Here is a 25,554-nt window from a genome sequence, read left to right as displayed (position 1 = left end):
CGGGCGGGCCGCGGCGCCCCTGCAGCTCCGCCCGCCCCGCAGACCGATTCCGAGAGTCGTTGTCGTCGCTCCGTCTCTCTCGCACCCACGCGCCACGCCCCGTGAGTGCGAGAGAGACAGAGCGGCGAAAACGGCTGCGGAGCGCACCACCGCACCCTTCACTCCGGAAGCCTGCTCGCCCGGCTGTTCAACAGAGAGCTCCGCACGGACTGCGCGGTACGCGGCGGTACACTGTACGCCCTGCACTCGCCTCTCCCAGCAGACTGGTTCCGAGAGTCGTCTTCGTCGCTCTGTCTCTCTCGCACCCACACGCGACGCCCCATTGGTGCGAGAGAGACGACCCTCAGTGCGCTGGATGCCCGCCACAGTTCGGCCCAAGTTTGACGAGTCCCGACAAGTGGTCCGCGGGAGGCCCGATTGATTTCTGGCGGGAAACGCACGGGAAGGGGACGCCCCTCCACAGCGTGCACTTACCACGTAACGAGGGCTGCTTTGTGTGCGGTGTACGCGCCGCGAGGGTGGGGGCATTGGGTCATGGGGTCACGCGGTCCCGGGGGCCACACGGCCGCGCCAAAGAAGTCAGAGAAACTGGCTGCCAGTTCGGAAGCTGGCTTTCTGTCACTGGCCGCGGAGCTCACTGGTGACGTCAGCGCCAGAGCCACCCGTCAAAAGTCAATGCAGTTTTCTCGCGATGCACCGGTGTCGAAAGGGTTGCCCTTTTTCGCCACTTACTGCGAGACAAAGTCAGCGTGTCTGACTGTGCCGGTTCGCCGGTTTGCCGGTTTGCCGGGTCCTCCGCCATCCCTTCCTCCTTCCTGCCTGAATGCCCCTGAATGCCACTGAATGCCGCGCTGAATGCGGGCTTCGCACGCAGCTGTATACCACCGCAGCCGCCATAACTTTCCCCTCCTTGTGCCCCTGCCGCCCCTGCAGACTGACTCCGAGAGTCGTTTTCGTCGCTCTGTCCCTCTCGCACTCAAGGCGCGTCCCCTACAGGTGCGAGCGAGACAGAGCGACAAAAAACGAATCTCGGAATCAGGCTGCTGCCGGTGCCCCCGGTGCCCCTTGTGTCTGCGGTGTCCCCTCGGTGTCCCGCGGGGGCCGCGCCACGACAAAAGGAGTGTTTACAGTCTACCGCCCCTCTCACGCAAAGAGTCAAAGAGCGCTCGCGAGGTCACCTCGAGACCGTGGGCCTGCAGACTGATGCCAAGAGCCTCTCTCGCACCTAACCTAACCTAACCTAACCTAACCTAACCTAACCTAACCTAACCTAACCTAACCGTGGGCCTGTAGACCGATGCCGAGAATCTCTCTCGCACCTGTACGGACCACTCCATGCGTGCGAGAGAGGCAGAGTGACGAAAACGACTCTCGGAATGAGTCTCCCGAGCTGGGCCGGCGAGTACCGCCCCCTCGCGGCCTCATCTAGAAGCTCGGCGGCCCAGCGCCGCCGATACGCCGCGTCTGCATTACTGCATGACTGCATGGGTGTCGGCGATGATAAGGCGTAGTGCTGCCACATGCGGCGGCTAAAACTGCCACTCGATGCAGCCGTGTCGAAAGGGTTGCCAGCCTCAGCCTGCGTAATGGGCCTCTTACTGGAGGGAAAGGACCAGGTACTGCCTGGCAGGCAGCGGCGGAGGTTGGCAACCCTTTCGACACTGGTTCTTCGTGGGGGATTTCTGCCTGCTTGTGTGGCAAAACTGAGAGCGCTCATGTGGGATGCTGCACGGGCTGCACGGCTTGCGGCATTGATTGTCCCAAATGGACCCAGCGAGCCAGAAACGAAAAGCTGGCAAGGCTGTGCCTGGCTGTGCGGCGGCGCGGGGCACTGATAACATTCAGCTGGCTTTCACTAGGCAGACAGACGGACGGACGGACGGACAGGCAGACAGACAGACAGACACGAGCAGTGGAATGGGTTCCTGGAGGCGCCCGCAGATGTTCATGCAGCTGCGTTGGTGACACGGCAGCAAGAAGAGGCCGCGGCCAGAGTTTACTGTGGACGCGGCACGGCGTGGGCCTTGCCCGCCCTGCCCCCACAGAGAGTGCCTGGAAGAGGGAACCTTTCATCCTTATGCACCGGAGTCGAGAGGGTTGCAGGCTGAGCTTGGTGCATCGGGGGAATGTTGGCCGACTTGTGCCCTACTCTCTACCTAGGACTCACACGTCACGGGCCGAGGCCATGGGGGTGGCCCCCAGGGCGCGCTGCTTCTCCACGAGCCGGAAGTAGTTCCGGTTCTTCCAGTTCTTGTCGCTGGGCAGCGTGAACTGCAGGTCCACCAGCTCTCCGGGGCCGGCGGGCACGGCGGGCACGACGCCGACCTGGGTGGCGGACGGCGCGGGCGACGACGGCGAGGCCCTGGGGGAGGCCGCCCCCGGCAGGCTGCTCCGCGACGGGCCGCGTCCCCTCGGCGCCATGACGGCCGCCACCTCCGCGTCGGCGTCCTGGTCGCTCTCGAAGGCTGGGTCCGGCATGTCCACGGCGGCGGAGTACACGCTAAACAAACAGCCCAGGAAAATTACAGCAAAAAATAACTTTTGTGTGTGTGTGTGTGTGTGTGTGTGTGTGTGTGTTTGGTGAGGGGGCAGGAGTTACTTGTTGTTGTCCGGAGCGTGCTGCAGGGTGACGGTGACGCCGGGGGACGGCGCGCTGGGCGCGTTGCCGTTGACGTCCTCGAAGGACACGGAGAGTGGCCGGCGACCGCGCGCCGCCTCCCCGCCGTCCGGCAGGTCGACGGACACGGCCACGCCACTGTCGGTCCTGTCGGGCCGGACGGTGCCATCGTGCGCCCGCAGCCCGGGGCAGCCGCCCGCACTGACCAGGGTCACCTGTTGTGCCAGTCAGTTGAGTCCCCGCCGCACAGTGGGCCGGAAGACCGGTGGAGACGGTCAAAGACCCGGACGCGTTTTGAGCTCCAAAGTCGCTAAGCAGGACTCGAACCGAACCCGTGACCCCACCAATGGATTCCTCGTTCGGAGAGCAAGTCCATTGGTGGGGTCACACGCTCGGTTCGAGTCCTGCTTAGCGACTCTGGAGCTCAAAACGCGTCTGAAGTTTTGGCCGCCTCCGCCGTTCTTCTGGCCCGCTGCGCGCCGCGGTCACGTTGGCCTGGTTGGCCGTTACCTGCGTCACTCCCACGCCGGCGCCGTCCTCGTCGCCCTCGTCGACGCCGAGCCCCAGCCCGCTGTCCGCGGTGCTCCCCGCGGGGAAGGCCCGGCGGCCCGGCGGCCGCGTGGCCTCGGCGTCCTCGGGCTCGGCGTCGTCGCACGCCGAGGACACCGAGATGGACACGGACGCGATGGACATCCTGACCCGCTGCGCCGCCGCGGTCGCTCGACGCGCACCTCACAGCGACCGGCGGCGCATTCCGGAGGGGCTCTGTCGAACTTGTCCTCTGGGCCCCTGTGGCCTCTGTGGCTCGCCCTGTGGCCCTGCACCCGTGCCCTCGCCCCGTGCCCTCGCCCTGTGCCCCCAGACTGTTGAATGAGACGCTTCGCCCTGCCTGGGCTGCCTAGGCTGGCTTAGGCCGGGGTGCCCTGCTGCACACATCCACTCGCCCCCTCCCCTTCCCCGCCACTGCCGCCACCGGGACACATGAGGGGGAGGGACGCCCCCCAGTGAGCGAGCAACGTGGAAAGCTCGGCGGAGTGACAAGACAAGGAAACCGAGGCACGAAATCCGGAGCCAAAGTGAATGCTGCAGTACTTTCATTTCCACCGCAGTTTTCCCTGCCCCTAGATGAGCGTGTGTGTGTCTTTACGATTGCATGTGTGACTGCGTGTCCAAAGCTGCAGAGCTGCGTGCGTGGACAATTAGGTTCCGGCGGTGACAGGCAGCTCATATGAGATCCGCCACTCAAGCACAGCCCGCCCCCCTTCCCCCCTTTCCCGGGCTGCTCGGCCACTTCCGAAACGCTTTTTGGACGACTTTCCCCCGAGCACACGCTCACACACACACACGCACACTCACTGCACACATACACAGACACGCACGCTCGTCGGCACGGATAGCCTCATTGCCCGCACCGTTCTCTTGTCGTCTCCGTGAGGTTGCGGTTTCCGTGATTGACGCCAAGGAGGTGCTTCCGGTGGCGGTGGAGCAGGGCAAGCAGGCCGAAGGGGTGGAGGGCGGCGGCGCTCGGCGCGTCCACGCGGCGAGGCCGGGTTAGGCTGGATTCGGATAGCTAGCGCGGGCACCCACGGATTACGTAAGCAGGCGAAAAGTCGCACGGCGTCGAAAGGGTTGCCCGCCTCAGCCCGCCTGCTAGGCAACACCGGGTCTTTTCTTTCACCTTGTAGACAACCCTTTCGCGAGAATTTTCGCCAACTTAGATGGCATTACTGGACTGCCAGTACTTTTGAGGGAAGTCCCAAGAAAAGGTGAGTCCCCAGAAAGGGTAAGTGGCGCTTCGAATGTCGCAGTTACGTCAACCTCGGCGACGGAGTAACCCGAGCGCCGGTGCCGGCGTCACGAGGGCAAAAAGTGTTCATGGACGTGCTGGCCCCGGCTATGGTAAGTGCGCTTGCTTCGCCGCGTTGCACAGTGGGCCAGCAGACCGGTGGAGGCGGCCAAAACTCCAGAAGCGTTTTGAGCTCCAGAGTCGCTAAATGGGACTCGAACCGAACGTGTGACCCCACCATTGGATTGCTCTCCGAACGAGGAAGCCATTGGTGGGGTCACACGTTAGGTTCAAGTACTGCTTAGCGACTCTGGAGCTCAAAACGCGTCTTGAGTTTTGGCCGCCTCCGCCGGTCTTCTGACCCACTGTGCATCTGCCCCGGCTCGGTCGACGGACGACGGGACGGTCTAGTCGGGATGACGCGACGCGCTTCTTGCTGTTGCTATTGTTAGCGGGCCGCGTTCGAAACGGCCTGGGCGGCCTAGGCGCGGCCACGCGCCACAAGCTCTTTATGGGTTTCATTCATCGAATGAGCGTGCAACGGCCACATCATGCCGAGGGAACCCCCTCCCCCCTCTGCCCTGCCGGCCATGCCGTCGCGCCGAGCGTGACTCCGAGCTGCCAACTGCTGAATAATAATTACATTGTGCGCCCTCGCGACTTGGCGACGCGACTCGCGAGGTTGTCGCCACTGCCGAGCAGCTGCCGAGCCTCGGCTGCACTGTCACAGGGCTGCTACACTGCTGCACCACTACACTATTACGCTGCACGCCCCCACACTGGTACACTGGTATTGGAACGTGAGGCAGCCGAGCGATTCCGAAGGAAGGATCGCCTCGTCGCTCTGTCTTTGTCACACTCGTGGCGACGGTCTGCGGGAGTGCGAGAGAGACAGAGCGACGAAACAGCCCTTCGGACTCTTCGGACTCGTTCGGCAGGACTCATCGTCAAAATTCCCAGCAGTGTGCAGCAGTGGCACTAGGGATAATGGTGCGGACTCCCCTGTGTCCTTAGTTGACGCCACTGTCTGTCTGTCTGTCTGTCTGTCTGTCTGCCTGTCCGTCCGTCCGTCCCCGGCGTCCTTGGCACGACAGGTGACGCGACGCCCTTGGGGGCTGCGCGGGCTGCGCGCTGCGACCCTTTCCTGCCACGCCCCGCTGCACCCGCCGTCACAGGACCAGAACGGGGACGACGGGGCTCCCCCCCCCCCGCCCCTTTCCACTTTTACAGGGTGGCAACCCCCTCTGGTGGCAACCCCCCTGGTGGCAACCCCTTCTGGTGGCAACCCTCTGGTGGCAACCCTCTGGTGGCAACCCTCTGGTGGCAACCCCCTCTGGTGGCAACCCCCTCTGCCTCACTGGCCCTTATTGATTCCAACTTCGTGGGCCACGTTTCACTCGAACGACTCGAACGTCCAAAAGTTACGACTCCTATTAAAAGATTGGGATCTGGAGCGGCTGGAGACGGCGACCGAGATCGAGATATCGAGATATCGAGATGGTCGGCGCGCGTCGCCGCACCGTTTCCGGTACTGCATGTGCATTCCCTAGGTCCCTGGCGGCCCCGGGTTCGATTCCCCGCGCATGCAGACTGACTCCGAGAGTCGTTTTCGTCGCTCTGTCTCTCTCGCACTTGTACTGATCACCCCATGAGTGCGAGAGAGACAGAGCGACGAAAGCGACTCTCGGAGTGAGCGGGTAGGCCGAGCGACGCCTGCCTCGGCGCGATCCCCTTCGGTCCCTTTCTTGCCCCAGGTCGGTTCACGTGGTTCACGTGGTTCACGGCGGGCATAAAAAGCCGGGTCAGGGATGAAAGTGACAGGCCCTGATGGTGTGACAGAGACAGCTCGCGTGCCGTGTGGTGCCGTGGCATGCCGCTGTGTTGCTGTCTTTGTCGCGTCAATCCGATGATGACGCCGACGTTCTTGGCTGAGCATCGCTGGCATTGCCTTTCCGCGCTCCGCGCACGTCCGTCCGTCCGTCCGTCCGTCCGTCCGTCCACCGCACGCGGCGCCGTTCCCACACGCTGCGTCTCTCTCGCACTCGCGGGGCGGCCCGCCGGGGTGCGAGAGAGACAGCGACGAGGCTGCATGGAGTTCCGAGAGCGCACGGAGCAGTTGCTGTACTGTTTTACAGTGTCTTCCGTGTGTGGGGGCATCCGCGCGGGCATTCGCTCCTGCGGGGGCCCACTGTGGGGCCGTGCCGGGGCATGGCCGGGGCGCTGTGATGGTCCGACTGGGTGGCAAACGGCCCTCCAGGGCGCTGTTACTCTGTCACGCTGCCACTGCAGTTCCTGGAAGGCCTGGAAGGAAGCCGCGCTGCACGTGCAACGACTGCACACTGAGAGTCGTTTGCATCGCCCTGTCTCTCTCGCACTCACGGGGCGTTTCGCATAGGTGCGAGAGAGGCAGAGCGACGAAAACGACTCTCGGAATCCAAGTCCACCCGATTGCTCCACCCACGGGACGACCCCTCATGCTGGAGGTTGGCCGAATCCCGGATTCCCACTGACGCCCCGAATGGCCGAATGGCGCCGGATTAATCCGATTGCCGAACATCCGCTTTGACCGCTCTGTCTCTCTCGTCCTCGTGGGACACTGGGCGGCTCCGTGTGAGTGCGAGAGAGACGCCGAAAACGCTGTGCGGATAATCAGTCTGCTGACGTGTGCGTCTGGCCGAGAGAGGGATGATGGGGTTGGAGGCCTTCAGCGTGCCTTCAGCGCCGGCGGCATTCTGTCTCTCTCGCACTCGCGGGGCGTCCCGCGTGGGAGTGAGAGAGACAGAGCGAAGAGGCGCTGCTCGCAACCAGCCAGCAGCCCCGCTAATAACTTGGGGCACAGGCAGGCGAGTGCCCCCACGGCCCCCGCAGCCCCCGGCTCGAGTGCAGTCAAGCGGGAGGGGCGCAGGGGAGCTAGACTTTCACGGAGCACACAGTGTAGTGGCCCACTTGTAACACCCGGTGCCGTGCAGTGCCGCCCCCACCCCGCTTGAGCGCCGCCCGGCCGCCCCCGCGCCGCCGTCCCGAGCCGTCGCGGCTCCCCGGGCAAGGGGGTGGGGGAGGCGGGGGCGGCCGGGGCTCAGGGCAGGGGCCGAGCAACTCATGGGCAGCCACAGGTGGGGCCTACAGCCCCCGCGGCCCCCGCAGCCCCTCGGCTCGCTCATGTCCGTCCCCACGGATGCGTCATCGACCTCGCGTCATCCTCCTGGAAGTCCTGGAAGGCCTGCAAGTCCTGGAACTGGGGCGAGTGTCAGCCCCCTCTGAACCCACGCTTCCAGCACTCCGGCCGACTTTTCCATTTTCACGGGTCTCGCGCTCCAGCGAGTTGACGGAGCGGTCTGCCCTGTCCCATCCTCACGCGCCGCTGCCCGCGGCGGACATTTTACTCGCTGCCCTACTTCCGCTCCGGTCACTTGGCCGCGCAGGTGGGTCCTCGTCAAACCACGACGGATTTCCAAGAAACGCCCCCGCCGCCCGGGAGCGCCAGCACGCAGCGCACGCAGCATTGGCTCGCTGAATCACGGCCAATTCCTCCCGGAATCGTTTAAATCGATTGCCATCGCTGTCGGAATTAATTCTCCAGTACTGCCAACTTCCGGTGAGCCGTCCCAAAAGCAGACGCGCTCGGGTCCGAGGAAATACTCGTCCCGTTCGAAAGTCGAGGGGAATTGGTGAATTCCGTTCGGGCGCTCGTCCCCGCGCACGTTTCTTCCGTCTCGCGAATCGAACTTCCAACTTGTTGGAGGAGGGGGGCGTGCGCGGCGTGCGTTGGCCAAATTAACGCATGCGTCGTGAGTGGACGGAAGTTGGGAATGTTGGGAAGGGGAAGCCATCGCCCCAAAGATAACGGTAGGCTGCAGTTGATTTCTGTTCATCGAGCTATTCGGTTATCTGCACATTTTTCAAGAGATTTCCTCCGAGTCGGCCGTATAGTCGCAAATCTGAGATACATTTGAGTCGGTCTGCCGAGCCGACGCGCCCAGCGGTTTCTCTAGTGTTGCGTCCTGAATCCCAGTGGAACATGGCAATTTGTTGTGCTTAATTAGGCAAAGGAGTAGAAAGGGGCGGGAGGAGAGCCGGCCCGTTAACGCTGTCAAATTTATAGCCTTCCAGGTAGGTTTTTAGCCAACAGTAATTCGGCTCGCCCGCATAGCCAAATGTAGTGGCAGCTTCGTTTGTGGTGGCGGAGCGCGGAGCGGTGTCCTCGACTCGGCAGTGCCGTCGTCGGGCTGGGTTGCGCCCACCTCTGGCTTGCTGTTCTCACGCCTCGATTTGGCCCAATTTCTGTCTTTTATCGGCGTTTTATCGTAAAATCCTGCAAGCAGGGACCGCCGCTTTGCTCGGCCGCCTGGCAGCGAGCGCAGGAGCACGCCCAGGCCCAGCGGAAACGATTGCTGCTCGTTTGTTAGGTTAGGTCGGTACGTTGAATGACGTGTTTTGAATATATCGCCTGACACTTGATTGTGGCTTAGTCACGTCACGCGGCCCGAGGCCGGCCGTACGGGGACCAATTTTCGCCAGCAAAGGCGACGGTCTTGAGCAGTGAGGTTTTACCTCGAAGGTTGGCGGCGCGAAAGAGGTTAAATTTCATCTCAGTTTGGGTGAGGCCTCCCTGTGGTTGAGTTTCAAGTATTACGAGCATTATGAACCCACTTGTCGGTTTCAAGTGCATTTTGTGATATCAACATCTCAAACTCGCTTGTAGTTTGGAAGGATACTCTTAGCAGACCTCACCCCTAGGTCACCGAAATTCTTGTGCCTTATTAGAATGGCTTCTACCTTTATCGCAGAGCTTCTGTCTGGGCTTTCCTGAAAATGAACGATTCATAAGTTCTCTGTATATGAATTTTCAGCTTTTTATCATCATTAATTTGTCTGTTTCTTCTTGTTTACAGTTATACACTGAATTCAAGGATGCGTGAATACAAGATTGTTGTTTTGGGAAGCGGAGGTGTAGGAAAATCTGCCTTAACGGTACAGTTTGTACAGGGCATTTTTGTAGAGAAATATGATCCAACTATTGAAGACAGCTATCGTAAACAAGTAGAGGTTGATGGACAACAATGTATGTTGGAAATTCTGGATACTGCTGGCACTGTAAGTATTAGGCTTCATGTTTGCATAAATTTTCTAAATTTGATTCATTGAATTTTTATGATGTGCTGCTTTTTTCTAGGAACAATTTACAGCAATGAGAGATTTATATATGAAGAATGGGCAAGGATTTGTTTTGGTTTACTCCATCACAGCTCAGTCTACTTTTAATGATCTGCAAGATCTGCGGGAACAGATATTACGGGTCAAGGTATGTTAAGTCTAGTGAATTATTATGCTAAATGTGTTTTTTTATCAATAGATTCAGTGAAAGAAATGTTAATTGTAAAAGCAAAAAGTCATGATGATTGATCTTCCCATTTAGGATACGGATGATGTGCCCATGGTACTAGTTGGCAACAAGTGTGATTTGGAAGATGAGCGAGTGGTTGGTAAAGACCAGGGAGTGAATCTTGCCCGACAGTTCAACTGTGCCTTCATGGAGACTTCAGCGAAAGCCAAGATCAATGTTAATGATGTAAGTAAATTTTTTATGCACTTGTCTTGTGTCTCTTATTAACACCAGTTTTTGTCTAAGAAAAAGTTCTAACTTTCCTATGGTTTTCACCAGATATTTTACGACCTAGTGCGACAAATCAACAAGAAGTCCCCAGAAAAGAAACAAAAGCAGAAAAAGAAGAGTGTTTGTGTGCTTCTCTAAGAATCTCTTGTGAACTGTTATGAACTAAGTGGCACTGCATTCGGCTGGGGGTGTGGCTGGGAAGGAGCGCAGTGCAGCCTGTAACATGGTATGTGTGGTACCCAAATTCTGTCTGTAAAGGGAACCAAAGTTAGGGGTGATAATGACTTACAGAGTGCACAAAGAAGCATTTACTGCTAGCATTCTATTAAGGGTGTCTGCTACCTTCCTTAGGGTACTTTGTTTCATTTTATTAATACAATTTTAACTTGTCTCTGTCCTTTAAATTGCACATCACTGTCTGTTTCATGTAAATTTTAATATTGGTTTTATTGTACCACCTCAATTTTATTGTCATTCTCATTGGATAGTCAGTTTGGAGAAGAGAATTTTGATTACTAACGGCGCACTAGTGTCTTCCAAGTGTTGGGTGCCAGGTTAGGTTGTGACAACAGCAGCTTCCGTGTTGCTATGTTGTCCATCTGCCTATTTCCCTTGAACCATGCATGTTAAACTGCCAAGTTCTTTGTACATTTGTGCAGAAATATGTTGTAATTAATATGGCGACACAGTATTGTTTCCTACCCTTATCTGATGTGTAGAAACTGTTCATAAGTAGTACTTGTTTCTATCAAGACTTAATGATGAGTGTCAAAAGTTAATTATTGCATATATAAATAGAAATATATATAAATAAATATATTACCTGTTTTTTTTCTTTCTTTGGAGTGTCATATTGATTGTTAAAAGGTATATGTAATATAACTGGTTGCTCATCCAGTTGGCTCTTTAGAGCTGCTACTTGGTCTTCTTTTTACAATGAAATGTTAAACGTAAACATTGTGCACTAGGCAGTTCATCATAAGGGAATCAGACCGTACTGTTCGATTGCCTTGTGTGACAATTTTGAGGCTTGCGTTTTATTTTTGTCCACCATGGAAGTGTTCTGATTTAAATTTTAGTTAACTGAAAGAATTTGTTGGAAGTTGGAAGGTACATTTTGATGTGGTGTGACACTGATAGTGTGATTGTGTCCCTCTAATTAAGTTGTCATTCTGGGATACTTCAAATTTTACATGCCCCTCTCTTTATCTCTATTTTAACCATTGATAGAGCTTGAGGTCCTGTAGCAACAGTTGTCATGAATTTTCCTGTATGTTCTGGGGGTTAAAGGACTTGTCAGATTACTTCCATGTTAACTAATTATATTAGTTTTTGAAGTCCAGGAGCAATGCTATTTTAAGTACATGATTGGACTCCAGCACATTGGCAAAATTTTCTTGTGAGAATTTTGATGAATCAATTAGTTTTCTACCTTCCTCATGCTGACAATTTTTTTCCCCTTTTTTGAACTTTTTTTTCTTGTTGCTAAGGTCTTTGTTAATAGGTGTCAGCTAAGAAATATCAGTCAGAGAAAAAGCATTTGAAGTAGAGATGAAATTTTGATGTGAGATTACATATCAGTGTCACTCAATGTCTCTGCTGCTTCAATTTAAATAATTGTTTTTATGATGTGCTTTGTGGTATTAGAACTTAATAGACCTTTTCTGACCTTCAAAAGTAAATTAAAAATCCTGTACCTGTCTTGTGTAGGGTAAAATACTTTCCACTGAGCTCTCTCCGCAAATTTTCCTGAAGAATTTTTAGTTTAAGCTCCATTTTGTAATGTTACTTCCTTACCCTTTGTGAAATGACTGTGTGTGTGTGTCTTCCGTAGGGTCTGTCAATGGATTTGACAGAATGCCAATTTCATTCTCTAAGGTAATTTGTTAAGTTGAAAGGGTAGGAAATGAAATCGGCATTCTAATTTCACAAAGTGATAAGGAATCCATGTGCCTTACCTTGCATGATGTGAAGCCTCACTTTAATGAACAGGGGAAACATCAGATGACCTAAGGATTGTGACCTTTTCACTCCATCTGTGCATGAAGGTGGTCATGAGGGAAGCATTCAGAAGCAAGCACTGTTGCTTAAATTGTTACAATTTTATTTTGTGGCATTGTACAGTACCTAGTAGAAGTCCACAATAAGTTACTTTTTATCACTTACTTTTGCTTGTTAAATTTTCACTCGATATAAATTTCTTGTTAAGACGCATGTAAACTATCTAATGAAATCCTATAGTTTTCCACTTTTATGTTGAGTCGGTGCTGTATTGTGGTTGTGCATTCGGCATGATTTAGCACAAAGGTCCTGCTTGTATAGAATCGTCTGGTGTACACTCAGTGTCGAATTAGGTAATGTCCCGACTACCTGTCGACTCTGTTCTTGATAAAGCTCTTGATTAGTTAAGAGTTGAATCTGAAGAACAATCAACTTATTATGTTGTGAGAAAGATTAAAAATGTTACAAACTTAAGCCTAGCTCCAGATTTCATTGTATTAGTGTTTTTTCTTCAATATTCAAACAGTAACGTTTCAATCCATTTGTTTTATACACTCCCATGTTCATATTTCCCACAAAGAGCACAAAATAGGGAATGGTGTAGCATTTGCAGTAGAGCAATGTACAGCACAAAAAGCTTGTTATTTTTGTTATAACAAGTGTTTCAGGGACTGAATTCTTACTGGTCTGAGCCTTTATCTGTGATTTAATTAATTTGTTTTTGCCATATTTGTTTCTAATGTCTGTATTTTGATTGCTTGGAACATTGAGTGGAAAACAATCCTGTCGCAGAGGCTGCAATACTTTGACCTGTCTTTGGGGTAAAGTTGGTGGGGCTTGTTTTATAACATCTTATATCTTTCACTTTAACTATCTAGAAATTTTATAGGCAGCAAGAATTCATGGCCTATGTGTGAATTAATTCATGCATTCACAACCATTCACTGTATATCTTCTTATGAAATGTCTCCTGGAAATAATGTTATTTCCTGTTCAGACTTTTTTCTCTTATAGTCCAGGGACCAAAAGTTAACCAGAGAACAGAAACAAATTGTCAACAAACAGCATATAATTTTCTTTTAAATCATCGAATAAGTTCTATATTGAATCTAAATCAGTTTTTAATGACTGTTAGGGACATTACCAGTCTTTCATTTAACTTCTGCGAGAACACCAAAAAGCTTACCTCTATTGCGATATATTGTGTAATATTTTAAAAGTCTGCCATGTCAATACCTTTATTTTCCTCTAAGCCATTATCTGTTTTTGTTTTAAAAAGAAATAATTGGTGTAGTGTAGTTTCTGTTACATTGCACAATTTCTTATTTCTTAAAATTAAATGTTTCCCAAACAACACAAATGTGTACACAATCTACTTCTACCAATCTGCTTCTGCATGCAGAAGGTGCGCCGCGCCGGCCCACCTGCTTTGGCCCGTGAAAGTGCTCACTGGTGTCCATGAAATGAAAACTGGGGAATCTCCAGCAGAAGTATCATATGAGTGCACACTAAAACTAAGCCAGTTGAATGGTGACTGCACCATGGGGTAAATAGACTACACTTCATAAAATGCTTACTCATTTTATTTTCCTGTTTTAAAAGAAGAAGAAAATGAACAAGATTATACACAATACACATTCATAGGACATTTAATGGAAGGGTAAAGATGGATGAAGCTGAGGTGAAGAAAATAAGTACCTTTCAATATACCAATTTGGTCTTCACAAATAGCTTTCATGTTAATATCTCACTCACATTGAAATCACAGCTGCAATCAGTCTAGGTTCTTTCAACTTGCAGTTATCTGATTGAAATCACCAAATTCTCATTTACCACTCAAAATTAGCTTGGGTGATAAAATGCAAAAGTTTAGAACAAGCAGAAATATAAATGACACAGTCAATACTCTGCGCAAATATGCATTGGATAGTAAAATATGACTTGGGAGCAAGGTATTAGTAAGTGCAACATATTTGTAAGAGTATTACAGAGAAAATCACAAAACCTTCACTTGAAAAGTACAGTCACAATGAGCATCTACCAAAACAAATATTTTATCAGCAAATTTACAGACGAATAAGTTAACTTTTCCTTAAAGTGGTTTAACATTTTACTTGCGCAATTTTTGAAGTTGAGGTGCTGAAACCTTGACTGAACCAGGAATGTTGCGAGCTAGGTCTTGGTCCTTAACAGCCTTCAGCAGGTCCTTCTCATGGGCAGTAGCTTGACGGTCTCGCAGGAACATGTTCAGTGCCGTCCTAGCTCCTTTGCCCCTTTTCCCTGTTCCAGGAGTCAATTTCACCTTGTACCTGAGTAGAGAACATGAAACAAAACATCTTATAGTCAAACAGCCTGTTGATGAGGTCTTTCTTTTTAGAATAAGACATGTCAACATACTTGTAATTTTGTAAAGAATTATACGGCGCCACCACCGGCACTGCAAAGAGAATTTCATCTTCTGGGAGGGGGATTCCAGTGAGGGAGTCCAGCATGTCAACCTCGGCCAAAACCACTGGTTCTGCAGGGTCTTCCTCATCATCTCCCTCCCTGTTGGCATCTTGCTGTGTTCCATCCTCAGCCCGGATCGTCTTTTTAGGAATTTTGGGTTGCGGTATGTTAGGCTTTGGTCCAGATGGGGGCGCCTTTCCCTTTCCCTTTTTGTTCTTAGCCTTCTCTTTCGGAGCACCTGCGGACTGTTCCAATTGGTTCAAGTGAAGGCACCTTTGCTGCAGAAAGTTTGCAGCAGGATTGAAAAGAAACAGAAGAGTTAATGAATACCTGAAGCACTTGCATACGTAGAGCCCTTTCTTCTTCGTCCTGGTCCTTGTACTTTTCTTTCTTTTTCAACTTTCCTTTCTGCCCTCTTTTCAATTGAGTTTGTTGTTGTTTCTTGCTGCTCCCGTCCTCCTCCTCATCTGTAAAGCAATCGTTACATCATACATAATTCCTAGATCATTTGGCTTGTTCTGGCAGTCCTAAAACTTCAAAGTTTGCATTACCTTCTTGTTTTCCTTTTTCTTTATCTTGGCCTGATGTCTTTTTGGGTTGTCCTTTCTCCTTTGGAATTGGACGACTACTACCAACAATATATTCTTCACTAACTGATACTCTAATATCATTTCTGAAAAAAAAAACACCAACAAACAAGCATGTTTGAGTAAATGTTTATGTAGCTGAGCTGTAAAGAAAAGTCAACATAAAAAAATGTAGTACTTACACATTTTTTACCAGGTGGTCTACAGCAATTTTGGTATCAGGGAAAAGTGACTCATCATCACTCTTTGGATGATCACCACTTTCATTTGACTCAGTGGGCTCTACTTCATCAGCATTTCCTTCAACATTTTCTTTTGGGGTATCTGAGCATGCAGTTAAATATCAACATCAATATGAACAACACATAAAAATTACAAGTAAGCTAAAAACTAGCGTTTCATAATGGAGCATACCTTCTTCCGATTTATTCTCATCATCAGAATTGTCTAAATCAATTTCCTGTTCAGCATCTTCACTGGCTTCTTGGAAGTCGTGTCTGAGGTCAGCTTCCTCGTCTGCCCCACGCACTCTCCTCTCACCTGCATGTCTGAAATCATATGCATTATATCCGACTGAACCCCTACCACCTTCAAAGCTAGTAGGTATACTCAAATTTAACGTACCTCGAGACAGAACTTTCTTCTAATTTAAAGAGGAAACTAAAGCCCATGATGAGGTGTGCAGGTAAGAGGTAATTTTTCTTGCCACGAATCATGAAGCTTCCTGTGGTCAGGTATTCACCAGTGGGAGCAGTTTTGGAAACTTGATCACTTTGTACCCACCAGGCATTGGTGAGAACTTTGGCTTCCCACGCAACACTAGAAAAGATACAAGCTTTAATTAATTGCCATCGATACATATTTGAAATTTGTTACAGAATTTAATTTAAAGGATGTCAATTTACCTGTACGAAACGGCCATCACACCTGCTTCATTCAGTGTCTTTGGTGGAACTGGTTTCCCAGAAGGATTCTTAATAACTATACTGCTGGCTCCAGATAGGTCAGCATGAACATAAATATCACCGGCTCTCATATACCGCTTTACAATTAGTTCATTCTGGACCTGATCCCGGCCTCCAATGACTTAAAATATTTAAAAAAGAAAAATTCAAAATTAAAACTTTTTTCTCTTTCCAAATAGTGGTCCACAAGAAAGGCAATGACATACCAAGATAATTCTCAGAACTGATAAACCAGAAAAATTTTTCAAACCAGAAGGTTTTTCTAGCTTTGCTAATATTTGTTAACACTTGAACTTCCTTAAGTGTTTGTTTTGTTTTCTTTTCTGCACTTTTGAAAGCTTTTTCTTGAGACTCAATAGTTTTCTGGTGCTTTTTAGCAGCAGACCTCTTTTGGTCATAGTAACTAGGAAAATAAGAAAAATTTATGACAAACATAAAAAATTTAGATAAGAACATCTCAAGAGTCACTACTAACCTGCGGGCATTCGCAAATGCACCCAAGTCCAAGTTGAGGTCAATAAGTGTTGGCTTCAGAGGAGTTTCATCCGAATCGGAGTCATCATCAGAAAAAGGGTCACTATGGAAAGCCACCAGAAAAAAATTATTTCATTTGATTGGACAGGTGATATAAGGTTACAAATTAGCAAAAGCATCTGTTTTACCTTAGAAGAACAGTTATGTGGTTCATTTCCAGTTTCAAGTGTTTTATGCATGTAGCTATGGGATCTTTTTGAGACTGGGCTTCCTTTAACATAATTCCAATGTCAGACCAAGAAGCCTGACTGGCAATGGCAGTTCGTACTGCAATTATAGCACTGTCAACGAGCTCTTGGTTTCGCATAATAAGCTCAGCTTTCATACGATCTGCTTCCTGAGTTTTTGTGAGTGCTTGTAGTCTGTTAACATGATCCTTTTTCACATTATTTAATTTCTTCAGAGCCTCTCTCTCCTAGAAAATTGGTAGAACGTGTAAGAGTTTAGAAATTTGGGGATATACCACAAAAAAAATATTTCCTAGGTCTTTACTAACCTGCTGAATGGCCTTGAGATCAATTTTCTGGCTTTCTTGAGAAGAGTAAAATTCATCAACAGCTTGATCAAAGGAATCAAATTCCCTGATTGGCTGGCCTCTCATTTGAAGGAACACAGTCGGGTGAAATTCTTGATTACTCAGAAAAAAATCCTCACTTGAAGGATCTCTTAGCTCTTTCTTCTGAAGGATGTAACCCTATTAAACATAATGCATTTTACATTGATCATAAACAGTTATTGAACTTACACAATGGGACATGTTGTTTATGGTACTCACTCTTGACTTTTCTTGCAAAGCTCTGTCAATCATGTGCTCTGCTTGTTGCAATGATTCCATTAACTTACTAATATCCTCTTCTGAATTGGGATCTAAACCTTTGTTGATCTTCACTCCTGCAGGAAATCCCGCCAGCAATAAAATGTGGTCAATGACAGCAGGACCGTATTCTGTGAAAAATAATAACATGTTACAACAGCAAAGTTCTGGATTAAAACAAAATCTGATGATGGTGATCTTGCACTTGCCTAAATGTGGATTCAGAACTTTCCTCAGGCTTTCACCTGCTTTGGCTTCAGATAAAATTTGTTTAATTCGTTCTACTGAGGGAGGTGGCATCCTTTCCCTTGCACGGCCAGTTGGATATTTTTCTCTCACACAAAATCTACAAAATATTAATAAAATGTCCATTGTTACAAAAAAAAAAAGTATTTCAAAATATCTGGTATTCAACTCTGATATTATCTGTACCTAACTTCTTCTCCTTCAGTGTGAGGTCGTAGTATGTTCAAAGTTGTCATTTCATAGTCCGTCAAAATGATGTTACCACGATCGTATAGTTCCAATATAATATGGTATGCTGCCTCTCCCGTACCAAATTGAAAATCTACAATACGATCCATCCCCATTTGACGGAGAGACTCCAGTCTCTTATTTCTCAGATGTTTACGCAACTGTCACACACAAATTCCAGACTGACAACAGGGGCGCAGTGGACAAAAATTCAACAAAAGAGGAATGATGCTATTTACCTTCATACTGAATCCAGATGGACTGGCATTTTTCGGCCATTCAAAAGCTGTCGAGTGAAATCTGATACCTGATTCAATGAGTAATACAGCCTTCTCTTCAGGGCGTTGCAGTTTAATCAAGTAGGTGGTGTTACCCACATCATAAACTTGAGCCACACGCATGCCCACCAGTCTTAGGACAGAAAACAGAGAGAGAAACATTAAAAGTCATAGAAAACCATAGACAAAATTCAAAAGAACGAACAATACTGTAGAACAAGGGAGAGCAGAACCAATTTCACAAATTTCACAAATTGAATATAAATAGACTGACAGCTTACCTCTGCAGCTCGGTGACATTGCAAATAATATCAAACGTAGAGAACCGGGTCTTCATTTTGAGTGGTTAAACTAGTGCGGACAAAATAAGCTAAAATTGACAATCAAAACACAAACACGTAACCTAGAACTAGAAGTGTGCCAACATTGCGAACTGCTGATGGGGCAGCTGCGATTAGTGCTACCACTATGCGCAGTCCGTCGTCTTGCCTGCGGATAGCGTGTTGGCGCGCCTTTTCGACATTGACCGCGAGGACCGCACGGCGACACGGCCACGGGACGGGCGCATCGCCGCGACGACGCTGCCAAGGCCTGGCCAGTCACGATTGGTCGGGGCGGAGGTGCGGAGACAACGACCACGACACGCAAATAACCAAACAACCGCAGCACGGCCGTGCGCGTAGCGGCGTAGCGCGTGCATCACGGGAATCACCAGGAATCACCAGCAGTGGCGTGGCGGCCACGGCCTCGCGAGCCCCGACTACCATGACCAGACCATGACTCGATCGGGCAGTCCGTGACCAGTGACCACCAGTGACCCGTGACCGACCTATTCGAGAAACGTCGCCTAGCTGCCCAGCTCCGCGGAAAGGGCTTGCGACACCTTTCCCTCCGTCAACATAGGTAAATTTCGGGACGCCTCGCGTCTTGGAAGTGCGGAATTTTTTTTTTTGACGGACTGTATTGTTCTCCTTGTCTTGGGTAGGTGGTTTGTTGGGACTTGTTCCCATGGAAGAAGGAAGCCGTTCGCCAGAAACTGCGGGCAGCGTGAGTAAAAGGACCGTCGGCTTTCTTTGTGTGGCGGCTTTGCTTCGCTTTGCTTTGTCTTGGCCGCGCGTCGCTGGGCTTCGCTTCACTGAGCTCCGCTGCTCGCCAGTGTAGTGTACGGTAAACAAAGGGGATGGAAGAGAAACACCCGAGCCGCTGTCCGTTCGACCGCGGTTTGGTTTATTCCGATTCGAAAAGTCTAGTGCGATGGAAAAGGGCAGGGCGTTTCGCGCGGAGCCGCGAGCCAAGGGCGCGGGTTCGACTCCCGATGGAGCTTCCCCGCGGGTCGCGCTTTTCGCCACGCCACGGTGCAGTGCAGCACGAATGCAGAGGGTCGCACCCGGGGAAGGCAATCGTCCGCCTGATTTGTTTGAGAACACGCGGCACATACCTACTCTATATTTTTAGATGGTACAGTACCCGCACCCGCCAAAGCGCGGCCAAGCGCGGCCAAGCGCGGTCGCATAGTTCGCCGAATGGGTTGGGTTGTACGGCGCGCGCTTGGCGGGCGCTTGCCGCTTGGCCTCCGCCTTTTGTCCAACGAGCAGTCGCCGCCCGGCGCAGGCCGCGCCACTTCTGGAAGGCGCAGCCCGTGACAAGGACTTCGGCTCGGGAAGGGAACGTCGTCTTGACTTTGTCTGCTTCGCCTGCATTGTTGCGCCTGTTGTTTTGGTTGCGCCCCGGACGTCCTATTCGATCCAGAGGGGCCCAAGTGGTGTCCTCCAGCCCCTGCCCGTCGCTTGGATGAGGGGTGTCACCTAGAGGTGTGTGGCCTCGCCTCCCGTTCCCGTTTCGTGGAGCAAGGCTGTCTGCTGCAGGGGGCTAGAGCCACCATCGCTGCCCGTGTTGCACCTTGTCATGTTGTGTTTGTTGTTGTCTGTCTCGCAGCAGCCCGTCTCGCAGCACCTGGCCGACGACAAGGACAAGAGCATCATGACGGAGTGTTCCAGTCAGGACGAGGATGAGTTCCCAGAGATCTCGGACTCGCTGCGCACCCGTGTCTTCCATGCCGCCAAGGATGGCATGGCCATCACTCTTTACGATCTGCTGTCCAACCTCTCCGACAAGGCTGCTGATCATCTGTTGACCCAGGTAGGCACCTTGGCCCTGTCAGGCAGAAGCTGCAATAGTTGACGGACGTTTTGGGTTCTGGTGCGACTGTCATGTAGCTTGTCGAGAGATGACAACCCTGTGCTGTCATGACTTGCAGCTAAACTACGTTTTTTTTTCAGATTGTTGAAGAAGAGGATGGGCAACGGAGTACTCCGCTTATTATTGCATCTCGTAATGGTCACGAGAAAGTAGTAAAGCTGTTGGTTTCCCTATTTCATATCAATATTGATCAAGAGGGAGTGGTCAAGTTTGATGGGCACAAAGTGGTAGGTGCTACTGCTCTGTGGTGTGCTGCAGGTAATCTTGGGAGCATTGAGAATTGTTTTTAGAAACGGATTAATCAGTGATGGTAGTTTAATTACATGTTTCTGTTTTAATAGCTGGAGGTCACTTGAAAGTAGTCAAAGTTCTCATTAAGGCTGGAGCGGAAGTTGACCACCCTACAAAGACGAACTCCACACCACTTCGCGCAGCGTGTTTTGATGGGCGCTTGGACATTGTTCGCTATCTTTCTGAGCACAATGCAAATGTGCACTCTGCAAACAAATATAACAATACCTGTTTAATGGTTTCTGGCTATAGGGTATGTATTGCTCACTTTATATAATCTCATTCATGCTCAAAATTTCTCTAACAATTTGTAATATTTGTAGGGTCATGGTGATATTGTTAGTTACCTGTTGGAAAAGGGCGCTGATCCTAATGAAAAAGCTCAATGTGGTGCTACTGTTTTTCATTTTGCGGCTGAATGTGGTCAATTGAGCATTGTCAAAGAGCTGGTCGCCTGTGGTGCTAAGTCTTTTAAAAATGAAGCAGGTTTGTTTCAAAGGATTTATTCACACACATTGATTCTATCTGTAATTTGTCATACTAAAATTCTGAATTCTCCCCAACACCTTCCTGGTTTTCAATTCAGGTATGACACCTTTGTTAGTAGCTGCAGATCGCACCAGGGAAGATGTTGTGAAATTCCTCATAGCTCAACAATTTGTTTCGTATGAAGAAAAAATTGATGCACTGGAGTTATTGGGGGCATCGTTCGCCAATGATAAGGATAATTATTCACCTGCATCTGCATACAAGTATATGATGAAAGGAATGGAGATGCGATTTTTAAATAAGAAAAACCCAGTCTTGAAGAAACTCCCTCCACCTATACCAGCTTATGAAAATTGGGTAGAAGCTCAGACAATGGAAGAAATGGTTACTCGTGCTGTAAGTTGACACTTTTTCAGAATAATTGGTTCAGGGTGATGTTTGTGCCCATTGGAAACTGGATGTTGATAACTTTCGTTTGCAGGCTGATCTGCATTCACTGCACATGGAGTCTTTGGCCATCCGTGAGCGCATTCTTGGTCAGAAGAATCCAGAGGTGATACACCCTATTATTTATCGTGGTGCTGTCTATGCTGATCATGCTCAATTCGATCGCTGTATTCAACTTTGGATGCATGCTGTGAATCTTCGTCAAGACGTAAATGTGTCCGTTGTCAAGGACCTCTTGCGGTTTGCCCAGGTTAGATTAATTCGTTTATCTTTCTTGTTTCCATTCATGTAATTTTGTTGCACAAATGTTGTACATTTCCCTTTCTAGGTTTTTTCCCAAATGATTCATGTGGGTGCTCCCCTCAGCTACTCTCAGGTTAAAAGTGCAATGATATCAGCTTTGAAGGAAATTGAAAGCAACAAAACCAAGATAGCCAATCCTGGCCCAAAAGATGATGTTGAAACTATTCAGGTTTGTGTTGACTTAATCTTCCACTGTTTGTATGTTTGATTTCTTTTCTCTATATATCCTATTTATTATTAATTACAGGAAGAGTTGGATATGAATCTTATTACAATGTTGTATTTGCTGTGCATTTCTTGCAAGCTACTTGCAGATCATGATTCAGATCATGAAAGCCAACTGAGTCTCAATAAAATAGCTTTTCAAGCAAATCGTCTTGATGCTCGCTCGAGAGATGGGGAGACCCTTCTCCATCTCTGTGTCAATGTGGACACACCTATTGATGATTTCCACATAAATGATGTCTGCAAGTTAGTGTTATTTGCATCACATTTATTTGAATGGTTTTGAACTTATGTAATGTAGGCCCCTTATATTGGTTGTGACTGTTATTTCTAGGTTTCCTTGCGCTACAACAGCCAAGCTTCTGATTCAAACAGGAGCTGATGTGAATGCCATGGATAAGAACAGAAACACACCGCTTCATGTTATTGTCAGCTTTCAGCGCCCTCTCAGGTAAATGCTTTTGAATGAAACCTTCTGTCATAAATTTTTCCTCGGCTTTGAAAACAAATCTACTGTTTTCATAAGTTCAATTTTGTCAGTTACATTGATTTTTCTTCCCTGTCTTATCGTGCCTTTTCTCCTGCCCACTTAGGGAGTTTCTGACTGTCCACACCATCATTATTGATCTGACCTCTGCTGGAGCTCATCAGGATATATGCAATTCCAAGGGTGAAACACCATATGATGCTACCACAGGTGATTTGAACCTTTTCATGAACTTCAATGTTTTTCATAGATGAATTGGGTCTCCCGGATTTATCTAATTTGGTCTATGATCTTACTTCTAGGTGTAGCGGAGCTAATTTTAAAGTCTCAAGTAAAAATTAGCCTCAAATGTCTTGCTGCCAAAGTTGTGATGTCCCATAACATACCTTACATTGGCAATGTCCCAAAAGCCCTGGAAAGCTTTATAGAGTTACATGGTCCAGGTACGTCCCACACTAATAGACTTGCGTGTAAAGATGACACCATTTCTCCGAAAATTGCCTGTATTTAATTATGTACTCAAAGTGCCTTAGTGTGTAGAATCTTTTTTACTGTGAATCATTTGAAAGCTCAAGAATTTAGTTGAAGTTTCAATATATGTCTGTAAGGTAAAGTTTTTATTGAAGTCCCTTTCACTATTACTTGTAAGAAATGTTGCTTTTCCCTTTTTGCTAACAATGATAAACAGGGATATGCACTTCTCTCACCTTTCAGAGAGGAGGATGTTTTTAACGGGAAGAAATTTGCCCTACAGCAAAAATAGATAGGAAATGTGTGGGAGCAAGAGACATTAATTTTTGTGAAAAGATGGGAAAACTGCATATCCCTAATGATAAACAAATGTGATAAATAATTATTATTTAGTTTGTAAATACATTTCAAGTTTTCTATCGACATATGGACTTAAATCTCATTACACTAATGGAAAAGTACCTAATAGATATTGTTTTTATGTGAACTACTGTGGAAAAAGAAAGAACACTGGGCAAGCAAGGAGAATGTTTTGGGGCAGCATTCTTGTGATAGTAGACTTGACAAGAGTAGAACAGTTTAGGACAGATAATGATTGACTTGCAGTGTATTTATTCTCTCTTCAGCTTAACTATTTATTTTGCGTTGATGTTTTCATTCAATAATTTTTATTTATGAGTGACTGTAGTTCTCAGTGGAACGTCTTATTTATCTAAAGGTTTTTTAAGGTCTGAAAATTTCGGGAATCTGGGCTGCGGCTTATGTTGCTCTGAAATCCACATTCAGCCTGTCCACAAAGGATTCCCTGCATCCAGGTTTTGTTGCAAATCCCTTCTTTTTTGTCTTTAGAAATCAGAATATTTAATGAGTAAAGATGCATTCATGCCTGCGTGGTCTTAAAATTCTTGAGTCTGGAAATGAATCATGGAGGCTGGGGAAACGAATGTCAATGCACCTTACTGAATTGTTAATTATTTGTTGCAAGGGACTTCCACTGTTTTTATTATGATGTAGCATCTAATCAATTTACAGCTTATTGCTAGCACTAAAATACATTACATATAGCTAATTAGGTGAAAATACTTTTGTGTTGTTTGTGTTGTTGAACTCTGATATTTATTGGATGCCTTTGCCCCTCTGATTTTACATGTGGGGTTTTCAAAGAGATCTGTAATCTGTACCTAGTACACACAGAATTGTTGCATAACTGCCACTATAAAGTATACCTTCTTTTCTGACTGATGCCTGGTCACCCTTATGCATCTTCTTATGTGAAGGCATGCCATCTAGTTTCTGGGTCTAAAACAGCAATAAAGATGTGTACATGACAGCAAACATGTAAAAGACGAGTAGATATCTTGGTTTTGATGTTGTGACATGTTAATTTGTGATACTCACATTCATTTGGGTCCCAGTTATTTTTAACCAAATGGAGAGACTTATTTTGCTTCTTTTTAGCACCAGATGATGATTAAAAAAAAAAAACCACACACTTGCATGTCTTATGAAGCACAACATCAAGGTGCCCAAGTCTGATAAGTGCATTAGTTGTTTTTTTTTTGTTTGTTTTGTTTTGTTAATTATTAAGTTGTAATATTGTAATGTACTTCAAATAGTTGGGGCAGACTCAAGCCATTGTTTATTTTACCCCTTTGTTCTTTTGTTATTGTTATATGCTTGTTAGCTTTAATTAATTCTATGTGTGTGATAGTTGTACTCTTGTCCATAAGTAGATTTTATTCTGTTTTTTAAATTTATTGTTTTATACTACACATTTGTGTTTAAATCGCAAGGTTACAGAAAGCTTTATTGGTACAAGAGTTAAATTTTCAATTGTGTGATTGGTATTGGATACTTATTCCTGAGATTAATACTTCCTCTTTTGCCATTTAACAATGTTGTGTAGCTTCTATTAAGTATCTGGTCAATTACCTTGTTAAGGAACAAATTGGCATCCAAAGAGCAATGCTCATTTGTTCAAGTACAAATGTTTAGTTCACTGTTTTATTTTTTTGTGGTTCTTAGACTTCGAATGCGACTGGATCTTGAAATAGACAGTGTATCAGACTGATTAATTACTTGTTAAGCAAAATAGAGTGTAATGAGTGAAGAATCTTTAGTTGATGAAACAGTAACTTTTAGAAGAAGACTGAGAAATTTTTTTGGTTAGAGAGAAGATAAACTGCAGATTTTAATGATTGTAATTAGATTGTCAGTCGCATTTTACTTGGATGAATGCCAAAGAATAAAAGTAAATTCTGGAATGCCTAATAGTTGTCTTCTTTCCATACACTTTTTAAGTTTGACAGTTATGAACCTGGACAATACTTCATAAGAGGATACTTGATTTGACAATTTTTAATCTCTTTGAAGTGATTGGGTTTGGTTAAGTCCAAAATCTCAAAGTGTATGTAACTGCAATGTTCTTAAGGAGAGGTCGTTTCATGCATATATATTGCGTGTGATGTACAACCTGTGTGACAAATAAATCAATTAACTCTTTCTGTTTTCCACCTTCTATTTC

General features: G+C 47.8%; 3 protein-coding genes across 12 annotated transcripts; 2 read left to right on the top strand and 1 right to left on the bottom strand.

The window, feature by feature from the left end:
• The first annotated feature begins 8,099 nt into the window (after window positions 1-8,099).
• On the top strand, window positions 8,100-12,497 carry LOC117645314 (ras-related protein Rap1). 5 transcript variants are annotated; one of them, XM_034385395.1, is made up of 5 exons: window positions 8,100-8,249; window positions 9,296-9,497; window positions 9,577-9,705; window positions 9,820-9,972; window positions 10,066-12,497. In XM_034385395.1, the coding sequence occupies exons 2-5, from the start codon at window positions 9,315-9,317 to the stop codon at window positions 10,153-10,155; spliced, it is 555 nt and encodes a 184-aa protein (XP_034241286.1). In that variant the 5' UTR covers window positions 8,100-8,249; window positions 9,296-9,314; the 3' UTR covers window positions 10,156-12,497. The 5 variants fall into 5 exon arrangements, with proteins under 5 accessions (XP_034241286.1, XP_034241285.1, XP_034241289.1 ...); XM_034385394.1 differs by lacking the exon at window positions 8,100-8,249 and adding an exon at window positions 8,256-8,513; XM_034385398.1 differs by lacking the exon at window positions 8,100-8,249 and adding an exon at window positions 8,607-8,814.
• A 1,086-nt stretch (window positions 12,498-13,583) lies between these two features.
• On the bottom strand, window positions 13,584-18,592 carry LOC117645309 (nuclear export mediator factor NEMF homolog). The gene is made up of 17 exons (XM_034385382.1): window positions 18,400-18,592; window positions 18,080-18,251; window positions 17,799-18,001; window positions 17,576-17,712; window positions 17,328-17,497; window positions 17,049-17,246; window positions 16,681-16,967; window positions 16,494-16,595; window positions 16,225-16,421; window positions 15,959-16,139; window positions 15,678-15,872; window positions 15,468-15,601; window positions 15,236-15,377; window positions 15,018-15,139; window positions 14,797-14,933; window positions 14,416-14,711; window positions 13,584-14,327 (listed from the first exon to the last, which is right to left on the bottom strand). Exons 1-17 carry the CDS (start codon window positions 18,453-18,455, stop codon window positions 14,129-14,131), a joined length of 2,928 nt encoding a protein of 975 aa, XP_034241273.1. The 5' UTR covers window positions 18,456-18,592; the 3' UTR covers window positions 13,584-14,128.
• A 132-nt stretch (window positions 18,593-18,724) lies between these two features.
• On the top strand, window positions 18,725-25,532 carry LOC117645310 (protein fem-1 homolog B). Of its 6 annotated transcripts, none has more exons than XM_034385384.1 (13): window positions 18,725-19,021; window positions 19,104-19,165; window positions 20,057-20,257; window positions 20,398-20,575; window positions 20,659-20,861; window positions 20,932-21,094; window positions 21,195-21,493; window positions 21,579-21,794; window positions 21,873-22,016; window positions 22,095-22,318; window positions 22,407-22,523; window positions 22,666-22,769; window positions 22,862-25,532. In XM_034385384.1, the coding sequence occupies exons 2-13, from the start codon at window positions 19,127-19,129 to the stop codon at window positions 23,068-23,070; spliced, it is 2,097 nt and encodes a 698-aa protein (XP_034241275.1). In that variant the 5' UTR covers window positions 18,725-19,021; window positions 19,104-19,126; the 3' UTR covers window positions 23,071-25,532. The 6 variants fall into 6 exon arrangements, with proteins under 6 accessions (XP_034241275.1, XP_034241274.1, XP_034241279.1 ...); XM_034385383.1 differs by having other exon boundaries at window positions 20,054-20,257; XM_034385388.1 differs by lacking the exon at window positions 19,104-19,165.
• The last annotated feature ends 22 nt before the right edge of the window (window positions 25,533-25,554 follow it).

Source organism: Thrips palmi, unplaced genomic scaffold, assembly GCF_012932325.1.
Source record: "Thrips palmi isolate BJ-2018 unplaced genomic scaffold, TpBJ-2018v1 HiC_scaffold_18, whole genome shotgun sequence".
Classification (NCBI taxonomy): Eukaryota; Metazoa; Arthropoda; class Insecta; order Thysanoptera; family Thripidae; genus Thrips; species Thrips palmi.
The sequence above is the reverse complement of the archived record's forward strand: the minus strand, read 5'-3'. Positions and strand labels throughout refer to the sequence as shown.